Below are 20,252 nucleotides of genomic sequence, written 5' to 3'. Positions count from 1 at the left end.
TTATGATATGATTTTCATTACGAAGCATTCTTACAGCCACAGTACTGCTGCTGTTAAGTCGTTATGTTTGATAATCCGCTACTGCTTTACTAGAATCACGCTTGCTCGACTCCTCTAACTCCATAACAGCAGGTGCTATAACAAATATTATGAGCTTGAGTTTCATCCTACGACACACTTGCTTGAATAATTTGCAAACCAATTGAATCGCTATTAAACTTTCCGTAGCTACTTTTCTTGCGACCGGTATAGTTTGCATTAGCTATGAAGAACATTTTATCATGTCTTTCCTTTTAGAATACTTAAAAGAACAACAATTTTCTCCATTTCCGGTTTACAGACCAAGTTTCAAATTTACGTAGTGTGTTATCCTTGTCTCTATTAATACCTTTCGTAGTCGTGATTATATATCTCTTACTTAACATACGAGGTAAACCATTAAAAGAGTATTTTTTCAGTATGTGCGTTTGTAAACTGTGCCGACTTTCCTTGTTATACTCTACACCATCTGTGGTACAAGGCTATGTTAAAGTTGTGCGGACGTATTCAAAACCCTGAAGGACCTGAGTCACCTGTTATCATACCGAAACATAAGTGTGTTCAGCATATATGTCGCAGTGCTTGAGATATTTCGTGCACCGTTATGTTGTGGCCCAAGCACGAATGCCATTGGAAGTGGTTCGGATCGGAATGACCATTTGACCTTTTTCCATACAACGACTTGTTTTCAAGAGTCGCTGTATGAATAACTGAAGTGTTGTAGATTAGTTAAGAGTTAGTCGAATGCCACTGTAGAGGTTAGACTTGTTTTTCAAATCGCCAAAAATTCACTTTGGGTGTGGTTTTTTTGTTTTATAACATGAGTAGGGCGTCAAATAAATATTTTTACTAGCAAATATATATTGCGCATCTACGGTTAAAAAAACAAAGCTATTGCTTTTTTCAATTCGACTTCTAATTTATTCATACACAAGCATATATACACACAATTCGCTTTTTTCTGTGGCACGCAACGCAACGACACGACAGCTAGCTAGAAGTGAGCTTAACACATTGACTGATTACTAACTATCCTTCTTATTACTACCTTATTAATGCTGATCTCAGGTAATCAAAGGATTCCCTTTTCTCTTGCATTCTTTTGCTCGTTCCGGTTTCCTTTTGCAACAGAAGACAAGAAACGTGTTACATAACCGTTGTCCATTGTAGAACAAAATATCAGGGTCATTTGTTTGCATATTTGCTCTATCGGTCGTTGGACTTTTAAAGTGGTCCTAAGACTAAAAAGAAAACAAGCAAAAAGCACGGACAAACCCTAACTATGTGCATGCGAAGAAGTATTGTCTTTGACTTACAAACATACATTTTGGGATTTTACGATTACAGTAGAAATTTTAGTTTTGCAATCACCCCTATTTTTACCCATACTTAAGACTTCACGAAATTATTTATCTTCTTCAGCGTCGCTTTGAAATGTAATGGGCTACGTATTTGAAACATTTTTAGAGAATTGAAAACTTTTTAAACAATCTTTATATAAGAGGACTTGAAGCTATAATATATACATGCTTGTTAACTTCACATACCTTTGGTTAATCTGAGCACTACTACCTTCACGTCCGATATGTTATCAAAAAAGGCACCTGTTATTCTTCTATTAAGTGGGTTTTCTTTCATCTGCAAAACTGCGGGCAACAAAAATTTCATATGCATCTCTCTCAAGAGATTAGTACTTCTTATATATTGCTTCTAAGACCTCGTGTATTATTTCTAACATTTAGTAGTGAGCCGGAATTTTTCACTTGTTATAATGCATTTACCACTGTTGTGGGTGAAAAAACTTTCCTCCATTTAAAAAAAAAAAGGAAAGAAAGCTCCATCTGTAAAAATGCAACTCATTAATTTTATATTATATTTTTCTCCCCTTCATTTATCGTTTTGGTTTATTTTTATATGTTTATGTTTTCTGTTTATCTTCTTTTTATTGTTTTAATGATTACAGTGCGGCGGTATACGTGATCGCAGTAAAACTGTCGAGCTTTGGAGTGGTGTAGCCCAGTATTGTTTGTTGGTGGGAAATTATAACAGCGCTACCGCAATACTAGAAACATTAGAGTCACCACCTATAGCACGTTTAAAAATAACGGTAAGTACACAAAATAAAAATATAAACGAGCAAGAAAACCAAACGAAACTAATTTAGAAAATATGCTCGAATTGTTAGCGAGGATAATTTATACAAGTTTTATACTATTGTACACAAAATAAAATCATACGCAACACAAAACACTCACACCTCGTGTTTTCTTATACCAAAACGCAGCGGTAAATAAGAGAGGAGGGGAAAATCCTCTATTAAAGTCAGATTAGCCTGTTAGATTAACGGAGAAACGTGACAAAGCAAAAAATACACAAATTAGTGAACACGTAAACGTGTATACAATGAAAAAATTAAAAGATTGAATTTCCGTAGTTGACGTCATAATAAGCTTGAAAAGGATTCATTGAAAAAGCAAGTATTGAAGCTATTATTATGAAAATCTATCAACTATCATCATCTAGGGCTCAGCACGTGTATAAGTAAGTTTTCGATTGCTTACACGTTTCGGTTTAAGCATTATCTGTCATCTGTCTACAAGTCTAGAAAAAAATCAACAAAACCACTTAACCGTAACGTCTGCGTCTTGTGCATCACACGAGAATTGTCAAAGCATAAAAGAAAACCTCATAGGTGTTTTCGAACAGAAGAATAATAACTGAGTTAACGAAATAACAAATCTTTCCTTTGAAGAAATGTTTTTTAAAGATTTATTAAGAAATTAAAAGCCATTGCCATCCATCCATATGAGTGTTAAGTAAGAAAATTTTCCATTATTAAGAGTAAAAGTTAGCTCTAAAGAATTTCTTATAGCAAATGAGCCTTTATTGTGCAAAAACTTCATTCAGAATTCATTACGCAAAGTATTGAGCGCCATTTACTTCTACTTCCCATTAATACTGCAACTAGTGGTCGAAGATTGTCACGCTGCAAAATCATTTTCATCATCAGTCTACGCACATATTTCGGAGCCAATGCTCATTTAAAAGTATCACTTTTAACCGGCAGCGTTTTCTCGTATGCTTTCTTTATGCTTTCACATTTCATAACATACAATACCCAGCCGATATCAACAATTAACCTGTGAACCATAAAAGTTTGGTTTTGCCGGTAGCGCATCGCGTTGGTGTTGGTGCATGAATGGAATTTCCATTACTAGTTACGATTTGGCGCAAAAACCTTTTTGCCTTTACCGTGGTGGCAGATGTTCGCAGGTAAAAAGTCTTCTTTCCACATCTCTTGGCTTTAACTCATATTACACTTAACTCCTTTATTTTTGGATTGTTTGTACGGCTAAATATCGTTACAACGATGTTTGTTGAGTCACTCCACGTCTGCCTGCTCTTATTTTCGTTGCCCCTATTTCAGGAACGTTAAATTTTCACATTCCATGTTCCAACGATCTGCACCGCATAAGCCGGAAACGATTGGCTTCATCATTTTGCTTCTTTAAGGTAGATAAATAAAGTTGTTCCTAAACTACCTTTGGTTGCCACAAAAGCCGACATTCAACAGAGTTTTTCTTGTGTACACTTCAAAAAAATCATGGAAATGTAAACTCACTTCAACGTGAAGTTAGTCAGCTTATAATTCGGTACTATTCAATAATATTAACGCCCTCTATTATGTATTCTTTAAAACTTTGCAATACCAAAAGTAAGATGGACATATCGGGTGTGTGGGCCGTAATGTCAATGCATGTCAACGACGACGCCATGGGTGTACACACATTATGTCGCAAACCGAATCCAGTTTTCGCTGGTTGCGGAATGTCGTTGTGGCAGAAACGCAGTGCTGGCAGATAGATCTTGTCTTGTGCAGGAGCGACATAATGGCCTATACCCGTTGTGGCACTCCAGGAGTATTGTCGTCCAATAAATCATGGGAATTGTCCTATCCACTGTTGGTGCAAATTGTTTGTTCTGTGTCATGTGTTAAATTAAAATGACTTACCATAGCACGTAAGGCAGTAGATAGCAAGCATGACTATTAAGTCGGCACGAATACATTGACGACTGGCATACGGCAGCAGCGATGGTGAATGTTCGGTCAGGAACGCCATAATACTTATCGGCAGCACATATACCTCTCAAGCTGTAATGACCTACGCTTCCATACAGCTGCGGCTTCCCCATAACAGATCCTTAATTGTGCTGTGACGTGTTACAGAGATTATTTTTCTTTTTATAAATATTTTTTATATGAAATAGATGATCAGATGATTCAAATAAAGACTTTTGAAAACAATGCATTATATGGAAAGTGGTCGAAAAAGTCGTTCGACTCGAATCATTTTCAATAGCGGGCGCCCTTGAACTACAACAAATTTCATTCTGATATAAAAACATGCAATCGTGTTATCGCACGTGTCAGCCCGTTTTAGAGAATCATTTAGGCCATTTCGCCATGTTATTGGCGAAAATATTTCCCCAGCAAAATTGTAACGGAAATGGTACTCGAATTTAAGCTGCATCACATTTTTTTAAATCAAAGTCAATAAAATTTTTATAAATTAAACAAAAAAAAAAAGAATTTTTTCACAGCCCACAAACAAAGTAACGAAGCACAAAACAAAAGTAATGCTTTTTTGTTTTATAAAAATTATTTTTTTCTTAAATAAAAGCATCCTCTTTCTTCCTGAAGTATTTTTCGAAATACTTCTAAATCGATTATTTTGAAGTTTTTTAAGGAAAATTTTTGTACCTTTACTTAGGTAAACAATTTTATTTTCTTGATAGTACACTACTCTCGAACTCCATATAAAAACATTGACTTTATTAAACATAAGAACGATAATGGATTTTTGTAATTGTTCGAAATACTTTGACAGAAATTTTGCTATCATAGTATCAACGTTATTCATAGTCTGTAGTATAAAACTTGAAGAATCCGCAGCTACCCAAAAAATTAGCAGCAAAAAGAGTGAAAATGCTGCGATACCTTGAACTGAAATTTTACGCTTGAATGCGAGCAAGTATGAACGCAAAAACAAAGTGAATTTTGCAAGAGAGAAAACTTCTTTTGCTTTTTACTTTTTTAGTGTGCACCCCCCTAAGGGGTCACAACATCTAAAGGTAAATGCTGTTGAAACATTATCTTTTTGAGCTTAAGTTTGCAAAGTTTTTTAAAGCATTTATCTTCATGCGGTAAGTATAAAAAAAAAAAACCTTTTAGTCCATTTCATATGCCGTGCTAATGTTTTATAAGTAGGCTTAGGCACTTTTTTTATATATCTGGTCATATCCTTATTTTTACCATTAGCAAGTAGTGGTTAGCTGATCTCCTAATCTTGTTTGCTACACCCACAATATATAAACATTTTTGATATACTTGGGTTTAGAATCATTTTGGCCAATTTCGTAGATTTGATGCCATACCCTACCCTCTTGATAAAAAAAGCGTGGCAACATTGAAAATTATAATAATCAATTTGGAACACTCGTGAAGGTAGACCTTCCAGGTAGAATACGTTCTGGTTAGAGGCCTCTCGATCACTAAAGCTTTCCATTATTATGCTTGTTTTGTAGCAAAGTGGATCATAAGTACTGTAACATACAAAAATTGTGAAAGAAAGCATGTCGGTGATGTCCAGAAGATAAAGGTCGGTGGAGGCATAACATAGGCACACAACCACTAAGCCGCGGCCACTTTCCTCTCTTTTTCTCTTCCCTCTGTTCTTTCAAATCGTCGCATGGTTGCGCGAATAGGTGACATACCCTGAGTAGCCGGCCATGTACTAGAATGTAATTCTTCTCGAGTAGTTCAAATATTTAAGCATTTCCCTTCAGACTACTTAACGCCAGGTTACTCATCATCATCCTAACCTGTCGATTTACCACTTCTCGTTCATTTGCGACGCTAAGGAGTCTTAGCTAATTTTTTTTTTTTGCAATTTTCTTCCTCTATTCTCGTTTCTTTGTAGCTTTTAAGCCGCACTGACGAAAGCGATTTAAAGTTTTAAGTGTTCATACATTTACATATTTGACGAGTTTTTTTCCTTAAGAATAAGGCAAAATGGCCTATTAAGGACTTTTTAGGATCTTTTATTTAATGATTTCATAGAGTGGATAAAATTTGCACTTGAAAAATTATCCAGTCCATTAAAAATGCCGGTAATAAAACGCTGCTACTGCTATTTTGGAATTGTCCGACCCAATCTCTGCCTCTTTATACTTGAAATTCAAATACTCTGTTCTATCTATTATCAAATCATTCAGTAAAGTGAAATAATACATTGGTCAATTTCAACGAACGTCTTCTAAAAATTTCATTTCTTTTCGATCACTGTTTCTCCGAGTTAGAACGATTTTAATGGCGCTCGGTGGAAAAAAATATCCTTCATCTTGAACGTTAGCTTGAAATGTTTTATAGTAACTCTTCCCTATCTCAGTGGGTGAATGAAATTAAGTGAGGGCGCATGAATCTCGATCTTGCATGTGCGCGGTAAAGGCCTATTAGCATTTGGTGCACCAGGAAACCCGCTAAACGAAAATAAAGTTACAAGATCTCGAAGAGCAATATATTCATTAGTTTCCTTGAAAATTTACGAATGAGAAACATGTTTTCAAAATAGTCATCGTGTTTAGCAAAATCACAAGTCGCAAAGCTGGAATGGTAAAGTTGAATTAATTAAAATTGGAATTGTTTCCACACCGTTTTCTCCAGATTTGGTCCTGAACGACTATTACCTGTCTAGACGATGCTCCATGGAAAAGACTTGGACTTGGAGTAAATGAAAAGGTTATTGCGTAGTTTGAAGCGCATTGTGAGAGTTTTAATAAAAATGTTTTTATACAAAAAGCATCAAAACTCTAAAGCTGCTTTGGGCTGGTTGTATGATTCTTTAGTGAAACTAGTGATGTGTTGACGACTAAAGTCCAATCTTACATAAAGAAAAGGAATGTGTTTCTTTCTTTAGTTCCGAGGCTTATTAAGCCGTTCAAACCCGGGACTTATTAAGCCCGTAGTATTGTTAGTCTCAGCTTGAGTGTTCATCCAGGTCTCGTACTCGCAATTTACTGACTGTCTCCATGGAATTCTTGTTTGCTACTATCTTTCAATTCGGCAATCGAATTGTGCACACTCATAGTTAGTCCCGGGACTTATTGACTGATGTATTGCTGATTTCGGCTTGAGTGAGTAGCTCTCATAGTTAGTAAAGTACTAATTAGCTCCAAAGCTTACTTTCCCAATAATATCATCCAACTCAATAACTCTTAGTTAGCCGGATAGGATGCTAACTCAGGAAAATAGGAACTCAGTGGTACTTGTCTTTGCTGATCTTCCATGTCATATTAACTTCCATGCATCCATTACTCACATTTCAGCTACGTTTTTCTACCTTTATTTACAATCAAGTAACTTGAGCAAATTAATATACTTGAAAACGGCTTACTATACCTGTGTGCGGAGAACGTCCCTCAACTGATTCTTAAACATTATTTTTAATTCTTCACTAAGCCTTTCCTTGGTAGTGTAAGTGTTAATATTACGTTGAAAGTTATACGGTACGATAAATTATTAATTCTTTCATAATTAAAATAAAGATATTCTAATGTTAGAATTGTTTAAGGAAATATTAAAAATTTGAAGTAAATCAGTTATCTTTTCTTGTTTGTTTCGTATCAACATTCATTTCCAAACAACTTTAATGCAAACTCATTGCAATTTTCCGTCAAGTTGGTAGCTACCATAACGCTAACAATAACGTAAACAAACAAAACTACAAAACTGTAAATATATAGTGTAAAAAGTTTTTCTATTCTCTTAACATTTTTAAGTTTTAATTAAATCAACTCTAATTGAAGCAGAGTTGGAAACACACAACAATAAGCAGAGAAAATAAAATATTAACTTTACTATATATACAAAATATTAGATTTTTTACGATTTGCAATGATTTTGACTTTGTCCGAAGAGAAGCAAAGTCTTTCTCTCTCACTCTCCTCCTATCACTCTCTAAGCCAACTAACTACTGTACTAACTTATTTAAACAAATAGCATCTGAACAAATTTAACTTTACACGCTAGAGGTTATACGTGATTCAAAGTCCGTGCATGCAAATATAAAACTTTTTACCTTCGATGCTGTGCAAACTAATGAGGAAACTGGTAGCGGAAATCAGCTAACTAATCACAGTATATTAGATAAAGTACAACAAGGAATAAGGAATTTCTGTCATTCTTCAAACCCTTGATTATCGACATTAAAGAGTACAAACATATGTTTATGAAGTTAATTTTTAAAGCGTTTGCAAGTTTTATATGAAAAATAAGATCTTTTCTTGTCGTAGACAAATTTTCCATAATATTTTCTTTTCTTTTTTTCCTTATTTATTCTCATCGCTTTAACGTGCATGAACTTATTAGCTAGTCGCAAGAGTTCTTTATTAAAGAGTTGATAAAGTTAAAAGAAAAATTATTCATATTAATCTAAAAACTATACGTGCCTGAGAGTGTATGTATATAAGCTTGACATTTGAGGCTGGATTGAAGCTAATAACGATAACTTTAAAAACTAACAGCGCAGGCAAACGAACATAAATGAACAACTTATGAATAAAACTTACAAAGAGGACTACAGACACGTTCACAGCTAAACAAACAAATAAAATGACAAACGGACAGCTGCTTAAATATCCGGTCATAAAGTTGATGAGCAAAACTGTATCCTGCGAATGTGAGAAAACAAGAAGTACATAAAAAAGTAATTTTCATATCAAAGCGAAAGTTAGATACCCTCTATCGGCAACATTTAAATTTAATATATTCTTTAATAAGCGTGTAGTAGGCTAGACAAAGCACACCAACTTTTTGGTACCCTCCGAATACTGCTCTCTTTTTTCTATCACTTACTTTATGTACAACCGTATCAAGTTGCACGGTTTCACGTTCACACAACTAATGACAGACAGACGCGCAAACTCAAATCTCATCAGAACGAGCTTAAAAAAAGAAGGAACGTGCACATACACATGTTACTGTATATCTATTGTATACCTAATTATATAACACAACATCAAATAAGTTCGTACGATGGCACACGCAAACCAATTCTCTTTCGCAATGCTTTGTGTGATGCGTATTATTAATCTTTATTCGTTTGATCAGCCACTGGATACGATACATGTCGTCGGGGCTGCTGTTTTACGGATACGGAGTTAGCATCCTTACTCCCCTCTTGCTGGTAATACATGTATTCCTCTTTCAGCTTATCGAACTATTTTTAGGTAATTTTTCTTCATAATTCTATGAACCGATTCGTTGTGGTCTGGAGTAATATATATATTACTTATCCTCCTTACCATACTTTGATGTTTATTTTGTTTCTAAGGTATCGTTGCATTGGCTGATACATTTTTGTATGTAGCTGAATGTATAAATAAAAATATATCAGGTGTTCATAAATTCTGAAACGTCTGTTAGATGCTGATGTAAAGTGGGCCCTTATTGGAAAACGGGAAATCGTGTAAGGAATCTGAGTTTTTATTGAAACTTGGAACGGTCTTCTTTTTTATTCGTTGTGAGGGAACTCTTGCTCCATTTAAGCGCTGGTCTACACGTAGGCTTAAATCGTAAGCTAAGACGAAGAAGGATCACTGCTTTCGGTCCAAGTGTAGAGAGACCCATGAACCGATTGTTAAATTTTGAGCTGATTTTTTTAATTTAATTTCAAAAGCAAGACACTAGATTTATTTCCAAATAGGTTACCATTTCTTTACAATCAAACAACGTATGAGAAATTGAATACATTTCTCTACCAATATTACAAACATAATATGCCAACTGCACTGAACGTAGCAAATAGCCTGTGAAGACCAGCAATAAGAGAAAAACTAAAAATTAAATGATGTAAAACAAAAAAGTATATGATAAAGAGATTGCAAAAATATATAGCAATGAAAAGAGAAAAAATAAGTCAAATAACAAAGGTTTTGTATTACAAATCATTCGGTCTTACATATAAAAAGCCCTTAAGCAATAATGACAATGATCATGGGAAACATAAAGTACGGAAATTAAATCGAAAAATGATTTTTTCTCTTTAAATTGATATCGAGAACATTGATTACGTCTACGTTAGAAAAGAAAAAATTACAAAATGTTTTGTTAAATTAAATTGAAATTTATTTTTGCTTACTAAAGAAGAGCAAGCTCGAACAATAGCTTAAGATGTAAATTAGTTGATTTTTTTTTTAAATTAGTTCAATTTTTTCGAAATTGAAACTTGACACTTTAAATGACTTTTCCTTTAAACCATGCCGTCACGATTTTAATTTATGTTTATTTTTTGAGCGATTGGTTTCCGAAAAATAGAAAATCAAGATCGATACCATCTCTACTTTAAATATAAATTTTTTGAACACATAGACCGATGCTCAGTAGATTTCCAGTCATATATTCAGAAAATGGTTCGGTTTGTTATTGTGCTTGAGCATAAATAGCGTTGTTTTCCGAGACTTGCCAATTATCCGGTATGGTGAATATAAGAAAACGAGACGAACAGACAGAGAGACAACCTTTTTTATATTTAGAAAGTTTTTCTAATTCAGAAAGTTATTCTGAATCGATCGGTATACGATGAGTCTGCCTCAAGTCCGCACAAACTTAGTATACTCTTGTACTACAAGTGACGTAAGGTGTAAAAATTCTGATCCCGCGGGCGTTTATGACGGTCCACGTTCAGGATGCCCATGAGGTGCTCTCGGTCCGGAAATGATTCATTATATCTACGATCTAGTTTGTATAGGCAATTGCTTAGCTCTTGGATTTCTTTAAAGCTATTTGGAACGGATCAATTGAAGAAGTTCACGAGATCTTAACTGAGGATCTGAAGGAGAGTGGAAAAAGGTACTATGCCGTATTCGCTCAATTGAGATGAAAAATATCTTGTCTAACAGCATTCGCATTGCATTCGAAAAAATTAAACTGGTTGCAGTGAAATTAACCAAAGCTCAACAAAAGCAACAATTTTTATAAAAAAAGCGTTTTTCACTAAGCAAAGAATTTTCACGTATATAACCTGTAGAATTTATGGATTCTAGGTAAAATATTCTTTGCCCTCTCGCTTAGTTAAGTGAATTAGAACAAGTAGAAATATAAGTTTAGTGAAAAGATACCAAACATAATTATGAAAAAATTAATAATAGTACATAATTATGATAAAATAACGATTTCGTATATATTATGTTAATTTTTGGTATAAAAATCTTTATGGAGAATATAATGTTTGCACATTATAATAACTATACAAATAGGAAGTTTATCAAATCGCAATATTTTTTTGAATAACCATAAAATAACTATCAAAATTAATAGCAGTCATAACAAAGTTCAGCTAAAATATGATAAAAGCAAAACAAAATAACATTTTCTCGCAGGAAGAACAAAAAAAATTACGGTATGATGATGAAGAAAATTAGAGAAACTACGATAACGGATGCAGAATATGAAATGATATCTTGCGTGAATATTGTCTATAGAAAATATGACGTCATCATTCTCTTTCCTAAAAATTAGTAGCATTGCGAGATTCTGGCGCGCAATTTGTCTATTAATGCCTTTAAAGCTATTTTCTTCTGTGATTCTTCACGTTTGAGTCAAAGTCTTTTTTTTAGTGTTTTTCAAAAATAATTTATATTTAATTCAGAATTTCTTTTGCGTTTCTTTTCTGCGATCCCATTCTACCCCACAGAAACCTTTTAAATTATACTTAAAATATGCTCAACAACCGGGCGTATTATATTATCATTATATAAAGAAGTTTTCCTTCTATGCCAAAGAAATTGTCTAAAAAAAAATTTTGTTTTTTCTGCTGTACCTTAAAGCCGTATGAGATCTCCAAACTATTTGGCTAAAATTTTACTCTTTGGACAGCTTCCCATGCACTGATTCTTATAAAAATAACATCAAGAAGAGAAAGTAAATTTAGCAAATTTGGACCGAGTTGACTTACGTTGAAAGTGCCTTTCCACATAAAGGAACGTGAAATATATGTTACGGCGAGAATAAAAAGCCACGGCATGTTCCTAAGGTATTTTAATGATTGGCTCACATACCATTTTCTTTCTCAAAACATTTTCTTTCGTCATGTACGAAAAAGGAAAACCCAGGTATGATTTTACAATGACTTTATATTTTTAAAGAGATGCTGTTTGCAGTTTGTTTTTATAATAGCAACATATATGGTTAAGCAGAATTTTATACAGCAAACCTTAAACAATATAAATATAGATTTTTTGAAAGCGCAAAAAAATACTGACTACACACTATATGTATTGTTTATTGAAATGACTCATAAGGGTATCGAACCATCGACATTGCAGATCTTGATAAATATCTTTTTATAACAGTAAAAGTAGTTTCACTATATTCCATTTAAGGCGAACAATGAAATGAAGTTTAATAATGAAATTAATATATTTATTAATAAACACATCTCGCGTTAAAAAAATTTTGCTTACTACTTTTCGTGCGCATAATTAAAATCAATTGTTTTTGAACACATTTATACATGTTTACCTCGCCCCAACAAAAATTTTGCTTATTGAATATATTCGCTATATATTATTCGATTTTATTTAATTTCTCTTAAAATTTCTATGAATACGATATAATTTACTGATGACGGTGGCTTAAACATTATTTATACATACGCGCACGAACGCATTCATGTATTGACAGTGGAGTAAATTGCAAGTGACTTGTCAGCAATTAGATTGTATGCAACGTCATGCCGAGGGGCATGGGAATCTATGGCATAAACAGGCAATCGTTTTAAATGAAAATCATCATTATCAGCAGCATCGTCAACGGCAGCATGAACAGCTGCAACTACAACTACAACAACCAGGAAAAAAGCAAAAGACTGAAATACCGATGCTAACTGGTAATGCCTCGGTCGTATTACCAAAGTCACCGACAACAGCGAATGCAACAGCTTTAACAAGTACCTCAGCCACCACAACAACGGAAGTTAAAACGGAATCTCCAACAGTGTTGAATGCGGCTTCTCGAATAAATTCGACAAGTTCACGCGTTTCAGCAGCCGTTTCACTACCCTTATCCAGAATAGGAACGTTAGAAACTACCACTTCATCGTCAACGTCAACATCACCGACAATAGCAACAGCAACATTACACAAACTTTCAACGGCCAGAACAGATGACACAATATTGAAAGCCAGTGATAGCAAAAGTAGCATAACATCGTCATGTGGCGGAGGCGCCGGTGGTGTTTGTGGTGGTAGTAGTAGTAGTGGCAGTAGTAGAAAACATGGTAAAGAAATTTTATCAAATTTAACAACTCCAACAATAACAGCAACGGCAACATCACTGGCACTCAAAACATCAACAAACACAACAACAACAACTTTAGGAACATCATCAACAGTATCGTCATTGCCAAACTCATCGCATAGTCATACATCACATACTAAAACAGCAATAACCTTAACAGCAACAAAGTCATCACAGAAAATTTCAACGGCAGACCCTATCAATATAACGGCAGCAACAGCAGCAGCAGCAACAACAACAACAACAACAACAACAATGAAACCAAATGATTGGGTTGTAATTCCTGTGTTTGCGGATATTGTTAAATTGGCACTGACAGGACGTGAAAATTGCTTACAACGGTAAGTAATATTACAAACCAACCAATCAACCAACCAATCCATACATGACAAAGCATTGACAAGCAAGTGTATGAACGTGTACAGAACTTTCAATATTTATCCCCGTTATCCACCTACCTAAGTAGTTGTACGGAATGCACCTGAGTTTCTTTGTTTCAAAAGCAACTACAGGTCAAAAAAACAACTCACTTTTGCTAAATAGCATCGATTGCAAATGTTTACCTCAAAAAACACAAATCTAACCTTTTCAATCAGCTTAGTACTAATTTCATAGCTAACAACAATTTCATTTCGTAATTATGAGGTTTACGTCTTGTTTCAGACGCGAGCAACTCTTGCCTAACGAAATACATCAAATGAATAATTAATTAATAACAGATAGAAAGAAAAAGAATGAGATGCAGACAATGCTGTTGCTAAGGCTTTGGAGCATTTTCTTCTACCTCTCTTCCCCAATAAGTAATATCTAATACTATTTTAATTACTATTTATCAAAAGCCTTAATTAACTTTAAGGAACTGTTATTGCTTCTTTTTGTATGTGGTGCCTATTTCTTATTTCTACACCAACTCCAAACTCGACATTAGATTATTTGAAATTATTAAGGAGCTAGTAAGTGATAGGTGAAACAAAAAGTTAACTGTGCATTTCTGTTACTGCTGGTCTTAAATTGGAATTCGTATAAATTATTTATTATACTTGGTATTCGGATTGTATCCACCCAATAATATTCTGCTGTTCCTCCTAAAATTAATTAATTTTTACCTTTTCTGCTTTTTTGAAGCAGCATTGGCGCCTTCAATTTCCTCATCATTTTATAGGTTCTTGCAGTAAACCCAAATTTCTTTATTTTACAGTTAAACTACGCAAATGAGAACTTAAGTAATGTGGTACTTCTTTCTCATATTGCGTTCATTAATTCTCTACTACTTCAATCCGAGGACCCTTTTAATACAATGCCAATTAACTCGATAAAGTTTTCTCAAGATCGATCGATCAACTACGTTAGCTTGCTTAAAACGATATATTTTCCTTGTTAGCAATCCAATGCATAAATGAGATTCGAAATTCTGATTGTCTAAATGAGTTGAGGATCTTTCGTTAGTCAACTCATGTCCAACTGATGTCGCCGTTGAAGATCAGCGTAGGTTACTTCGAGATTTCCGTTTGTTTCTAACCTTTGGACACCAACTACACTTTGATTAATTAGAAATTTTAAGCTGAATCAAGAAAAACCTTAAAGGAAATATAAATGCTGTTGTTGTTTTCAAAGTATTTACTACAACTAACCAGAGAAACGTATATATTTCTGCAATTCAGAATGTTAAAGGTTTCTCAATAAATGCATCTTCTATTTTAGATTGACCTACACAATGCTTGCATTCGTTTTTCCATAGAGCGACCTCAAAAAAGCCCATTCCCAACTTTTTTACTAGAGACGTGTGGAAACCGTTAAGGCTATCTGTAATGTGCGCTGCAGAAAGCAAGAAAATCCTAATGACTTCTTTTTGTCAAAAGTTTCCCTACGCCTGGCAGAAAAAATTCGAAAAAATCAAAACGCAAGATGGTATGGGTGCAATTTACTTGCTTACTTCTTGAGAAAAGAAGAAGCCCAGAGAGTTTAATCGAGATAATATGTAAAATATTGGATCAATGTTGCATTCATCTTCCTGCGAATTAAATGCACACTAAGAGCAACCATTTCCCTTTCCCTACCTGTACTTCCAGAAATCTATCGTCATCAGTTGCCATCTCTTTAGAGTATATTTAATTCTGGTCTTTTTATAGCTTGACGGCGGTATGACTTGTAGGCATGTAGACTTGTATGGTGCTGTTATGATACTTTAAGAACAATCAACTCATGTCTTCCGCTATTCTAAATATATTTGCAGAAGCTACGGTAAATGTACCATATTCAATCATATGATCAGGGCTGTTCGCATTGATTTGTAGCAACTCACTCATGCACACTAAATATTACTACATTGTAATTTACGCTCACCTAACTAAATATAACGGATTTTTATTAATCTGATCTAAGTATAGTGTTTTGTAACATGGCGACTGTTAAGGATAGGAAGGAGTATTTAGTTCAAAGTTAACTAATTCTACTCCGAATGAGATTAAAAAGAAACGTTTGCCGATTGGTGTATCCCTCCTCTTGCTGTACCAGTTAAGGCAGGCAGAGGTGTGTACGGTCTAACAATTTTTCTTTCACCACCGAGGAAACAAGATATTATTAATGGCTTTATGTCCATCAGACATCCCAAGTCATAAACAAGTTTACACCCTACACCACTATTGTGCATTAAGTTTGTGCGAATGTACGCAGCACCTTGAAGGAATTGAGATAGACACATCTTTTATTTATACCGATCGCTCCGCAACCACTCTCTGCACTATAGTAAAGGAGCTCATCTATCCATCTATAGGCGGGTATAGGCCTCAATTTTTGACATACTTTGATGAAATTTAGTAATACAAACACTATTGAAATTGGTGTAGATTGGACAACTTTTTACCGCTTCCCATATAACGACTCATTTTGAAAAGTCGTTACATAAACCTTTGTAGGATGTTGTAGGGTTTTTAATGATTGGCCGTTGCCCATTAGAGTACCTTTACTTGTTTTGTTTTGTAATTTTCTATTACATTTTGCATTACATGTAATAGTGAACCATTTTAAGTTGTTTGTGCATTTAAAAACATCTTTTCCTCCCAGTAATTTCAACTACAATCATTTAAAATGTATTTCAATTGAATATAAAATTATAAATTTAACGAAATGAAATCATTTCAACTATTTAAAGTATTTTATCCACAGATAACATCATAATTATCGTATCTTGAATATTCAATGAAATATACCATATTTCATAAGTATTTCAATTATTTGTAAAAAAATTATAAAATATTTCTCACTTTTCATTTATCCCTTTACGTGATAAAAAAAAAAATAATAACAATAATGAAATACATATGTTTGCAATAACATTCAGCTTTTATAATGAGCTTAAGCATCGTACGTATGCTTATCTTGTTGTAGTGGTAGTGATTTGCTTGTTTTATTGCATATTACTCAAGTTGCATTATAAACTGAAACGATGCCACAATCTCGGGTTGTGTTGCGCTGTTAGCGAAGTAAATTATGGTAAATAAGCAATAAAATAGCATTTTTCCAAGTTATGCAAGAACAAAAAAGTTTTTCAAGTGTAAACCCAAAAAGCGAAATGAAGATAACTGTAGACTTCAACAATATTTCATGCCAAACACTCATAATTCGTCAGAACTCCCCCGCGGTAGATTATTCAAAGTTTTTCTGTTCTTTGAAATCGGTTCCTAAACTTCCCTTAATCACCTAATTATGTGAATAGTTACTACCGCTGCGTAATGGGAAGCAATCCAACATCGATTTATATAATAATCAAATATGACGTTATACTATATTATTAGAAATGTGAAGGTTATTGCAGACTAAAGGCACATGTATCTTGAAGCGATTTTAAAGTGGCTCGTGTGTTAAGTGTATTCCGTTAGCCTTTAAAGTAAAAAAGTTAGGTCGGATGTGTGCAAAACTAAGAAGGACTTGAAATATTCCCACCATTTATTATACCGACCGATTGCAGGTAACTTGCTGAATCGATTTAAACCTGCTTGTCCGCTTGTTCGTCTCGTTTGCTTTGACACTTACAAACTTAAGCCCAGATCTCTGAATCCGCTAATATCCGAAAGTAATGCGGTGAGAGTAACAAGATAATGTTTGGAACGCACCTTATGCTCCTATACATAAAGTTAGTAATTGTGATTCGAAAGGATGGACCGACCGAAATACTAAAATCGATTCGTTTACTCACTCCGATCAAGAGTGCACACGCATTGTGGAGTCTGTAAAGCGTATTTCCTTGCATTCCCTTTCTTGCGAAAAATCTGGCAGTCTTAAATAAAACCATGCCAAAGTCTCACAAGAAATAGGGAATTCTAATCGCATATTGTTGCAACGTCATCCGCCTTAATATTTTCCTTTTTATATTTTACATATTGCTTAGTTTTAACTGAGTATTGGCTGACAATTTCTATTTGTATTTGTATATACGAAAATAAATAAATAAGTAATAAATCTTTGTCCAAATACACAATATTCTGAGAAAAGGTGGCAAATCTCGCCTATAATGGTGAACGCATTTTAAATGAAGATCTACTCCCAGTTTAACAACATGTGTACTAATAACAATTGCCACAATCCTCAAGGTTGCAATGATGATCAAAATGTTAACAAAGTATGAGAAACTATTTTTTCTCTACAGAAGCAAAGGTCGTTTTACTTGTAACAAAGAGATCAGCCCTCTAAGAAATAGAAACCTTTGTGGTGAATTCCAAAAGTGATTGTACGCTTTCTAATGCCAAACGCAAGCTCATCAGTACATTCTAAAAATTCACTTAAGAGGCTTTGCTTCAATTTTCCAACCTTGCCTTCACAACCAGAGGAAAACCACACGCAGATTATGCTTAACTTATAGACGACCACGTTAATTCGACATTATTGCGACTTAAGCTCTATGGTTCTAAGTACAGATTTTACATAAAACAAATGTGTCCGAGAGCTAGACGATTTATCCACATAGCCGAACGTTTTAGTCTACCCGTAGGGTCTCTTCCCCGTAATTCAGCAACTAAAAGCTATTCTCCTATATATGTGAAAAAAAATAATACGGATACGGACTTACATCTTTATTCCATGACGGCCAGATGAGCAATTGCCATTTCCTTTTAATCCCTACTTGACCTTAATCGGTTCAATAACGATCTGGTACGACTTTGAATCTTAGAGTCCTCCTAATTGCATGCCATAGTTCAACGCTATCTTACATACTAAGGTAGAACGCAACAAGGCAAGAATACCACGAAATAACTTAAAGCTAAGTAAGGAACCAAACGGAACTTGTGACTCTAGCCGTCGCACTTTGGGGATTTTCGGTGTGTAGAAAGAGACGGCAAGTCTTTGATATTTTTTAAAACATTTGACAAATCGCATATATATGTACGATATATATATGTACACATTATTTGCTAAAAACCTGCACAGCCCTCATAGTTGATTGATTCCATTTCCCAACTAATTGTAACAAATCTTGCGTTTATGGCAAAGCAATAAATAAATGCGGTTATTTGCAATATTTTGCTGTTGAACTTGTAAACGTAAAATATTTAACAATAAATTTGTTTAACAGTAAAAAAAAAAGTAGCATAATTCAATAGAAAAAAACCAGCTCGGAATACAAAATATACACATTGTTTGGTTGAGGTGAACGCTTATGGCAGATAGATATATTTTTGCATTTTCTTTATTTTATACATTGAAATCGTAAATATGGCTTAATAACCTATATTTCATTTTTCTATCAATCGCAAATTTATTGATATTTGGTTTTAATTGCTTTGCACATGTACATATATATATACGTACACAAATATCAATTTGTAATAAATATTTTATTTTTATTTCCATTAAACATTTTTTGTTACTTTTTTTCAACTCTTTATATAAAAATTTCAACGTACAATAAAATAAAAAAAGTAAAATAAACAATATTCTTCTTTACTTACTTATTTTTAAAACAAAAAACAAAAAAATATTTATTACTATTTTTTCATATTTTATCTATTTTCGTTTTTTAGTTCAGTTATTTAGCAAATATTTTCCAAATATGTAGGATATTTATTTTACTTGCCTTTATATTATGTTGTATTTACTTAACACTTAAAAACTCTCTTGTAACCAATTCGAATTAAGATATTTTGTAAATAAGAAAATTATTTAAGCGAAATATAAAACTTTTTAGATATTTCGAAAACCAATTTTGTTTTTTTCATTTTTTTTTTTTTTAATTAATTAAAAATTGCACAAAAAGATGCTAATCGGCATGGAAAAACTAGAAACGATCACAAAAATTTGATGTTCCAAACACAGTTGGATAGCAATGTATGCCTATCAGAAATTTTAAACCCATTTGTATCGAAATTTACCCTGCGTTACTTGTGGTAATAAATTTGAAAAGATGTATGTAACATCCAGAAAAGCTTAAGAGAGTCTCACTGTTTTTCAGAATCATTTGCTGAATCGATCTTTACCTGTCTGTCCTTCTGTCTGTCTGATGTGCGTACCTCTAAATTTGCGTACATCCTGCAGGTCACAATTTTTAAGCTATTTTGATGAAATTTGGTACATTGGCGTGTTTTGACCCAAGAAGTAATCCTAAAATGAGTCGGGTCGGTCCACTTTGTCGGCCAGTCCCCATGCAATTTCAAAATGTCATACGAAAAAAATGTTAATTTTCAAAATTTTTCGACAAAGCTCGCTTAAGTGTAGGTTACAAAACATATTTGTGAGGAGTGAGAATGAAAAAATTCATGGAAACATAAAAAAAAGTTTATTTAAAAAATTCATTGCATATTGAAAGTCGTCCTAAATAAAAAAACTCTTGTGAAAAGAAAATCCTTGTTTCTCTTTAACTAGG

At 33.8% G+C, this 20,252-nt stretch overlaps 1 protein-coding gene across 1 annotated transcript in view; it reads left to right on the top strand.

Annotated features, from left to right (window-relative positions):
• The window catches only part of LOC119635444, a 158,287-nt gene that overhangs the window by 49,793 nt on the left and 88,242 nt on the right, over positions 1–20,252 (top strand). The window contains exons 9-10 of the mRNA XM_038030252.1: positions 2,003–2,146; positions 12,782–13,737. Of these exons, the coding sequence (XP_037886180.1) occupies positions 2,003–2,146; positions 12,782–13,737 (1,100 nt within the window). The remainder of the gene's footprint in view (positions 1–2,002; positions 2,147–12,781; positions 13,738–20,252) is intronic.

Source organism: Glossina fuscipes, unplaced genomic scaffold, assembly GCF_014805625.2.
Source record: "Glossina fuscipes isolate IAEA_lab_2018 unplaced genomic scaffold, Yale_Gfus_2 26, whole genome shotgun sequence".
Classification (NCBI taxonomy): Eukaryota; Metazoa; Arthropoda; class Insecta; order Diptera; family Glossinidae; genus Glossina; species Glossina fuscipes.
Note: the sequence above shows the minus strand (reverse complement) of the source record. Positions and strands in the feature narration are given on the sequence as shown.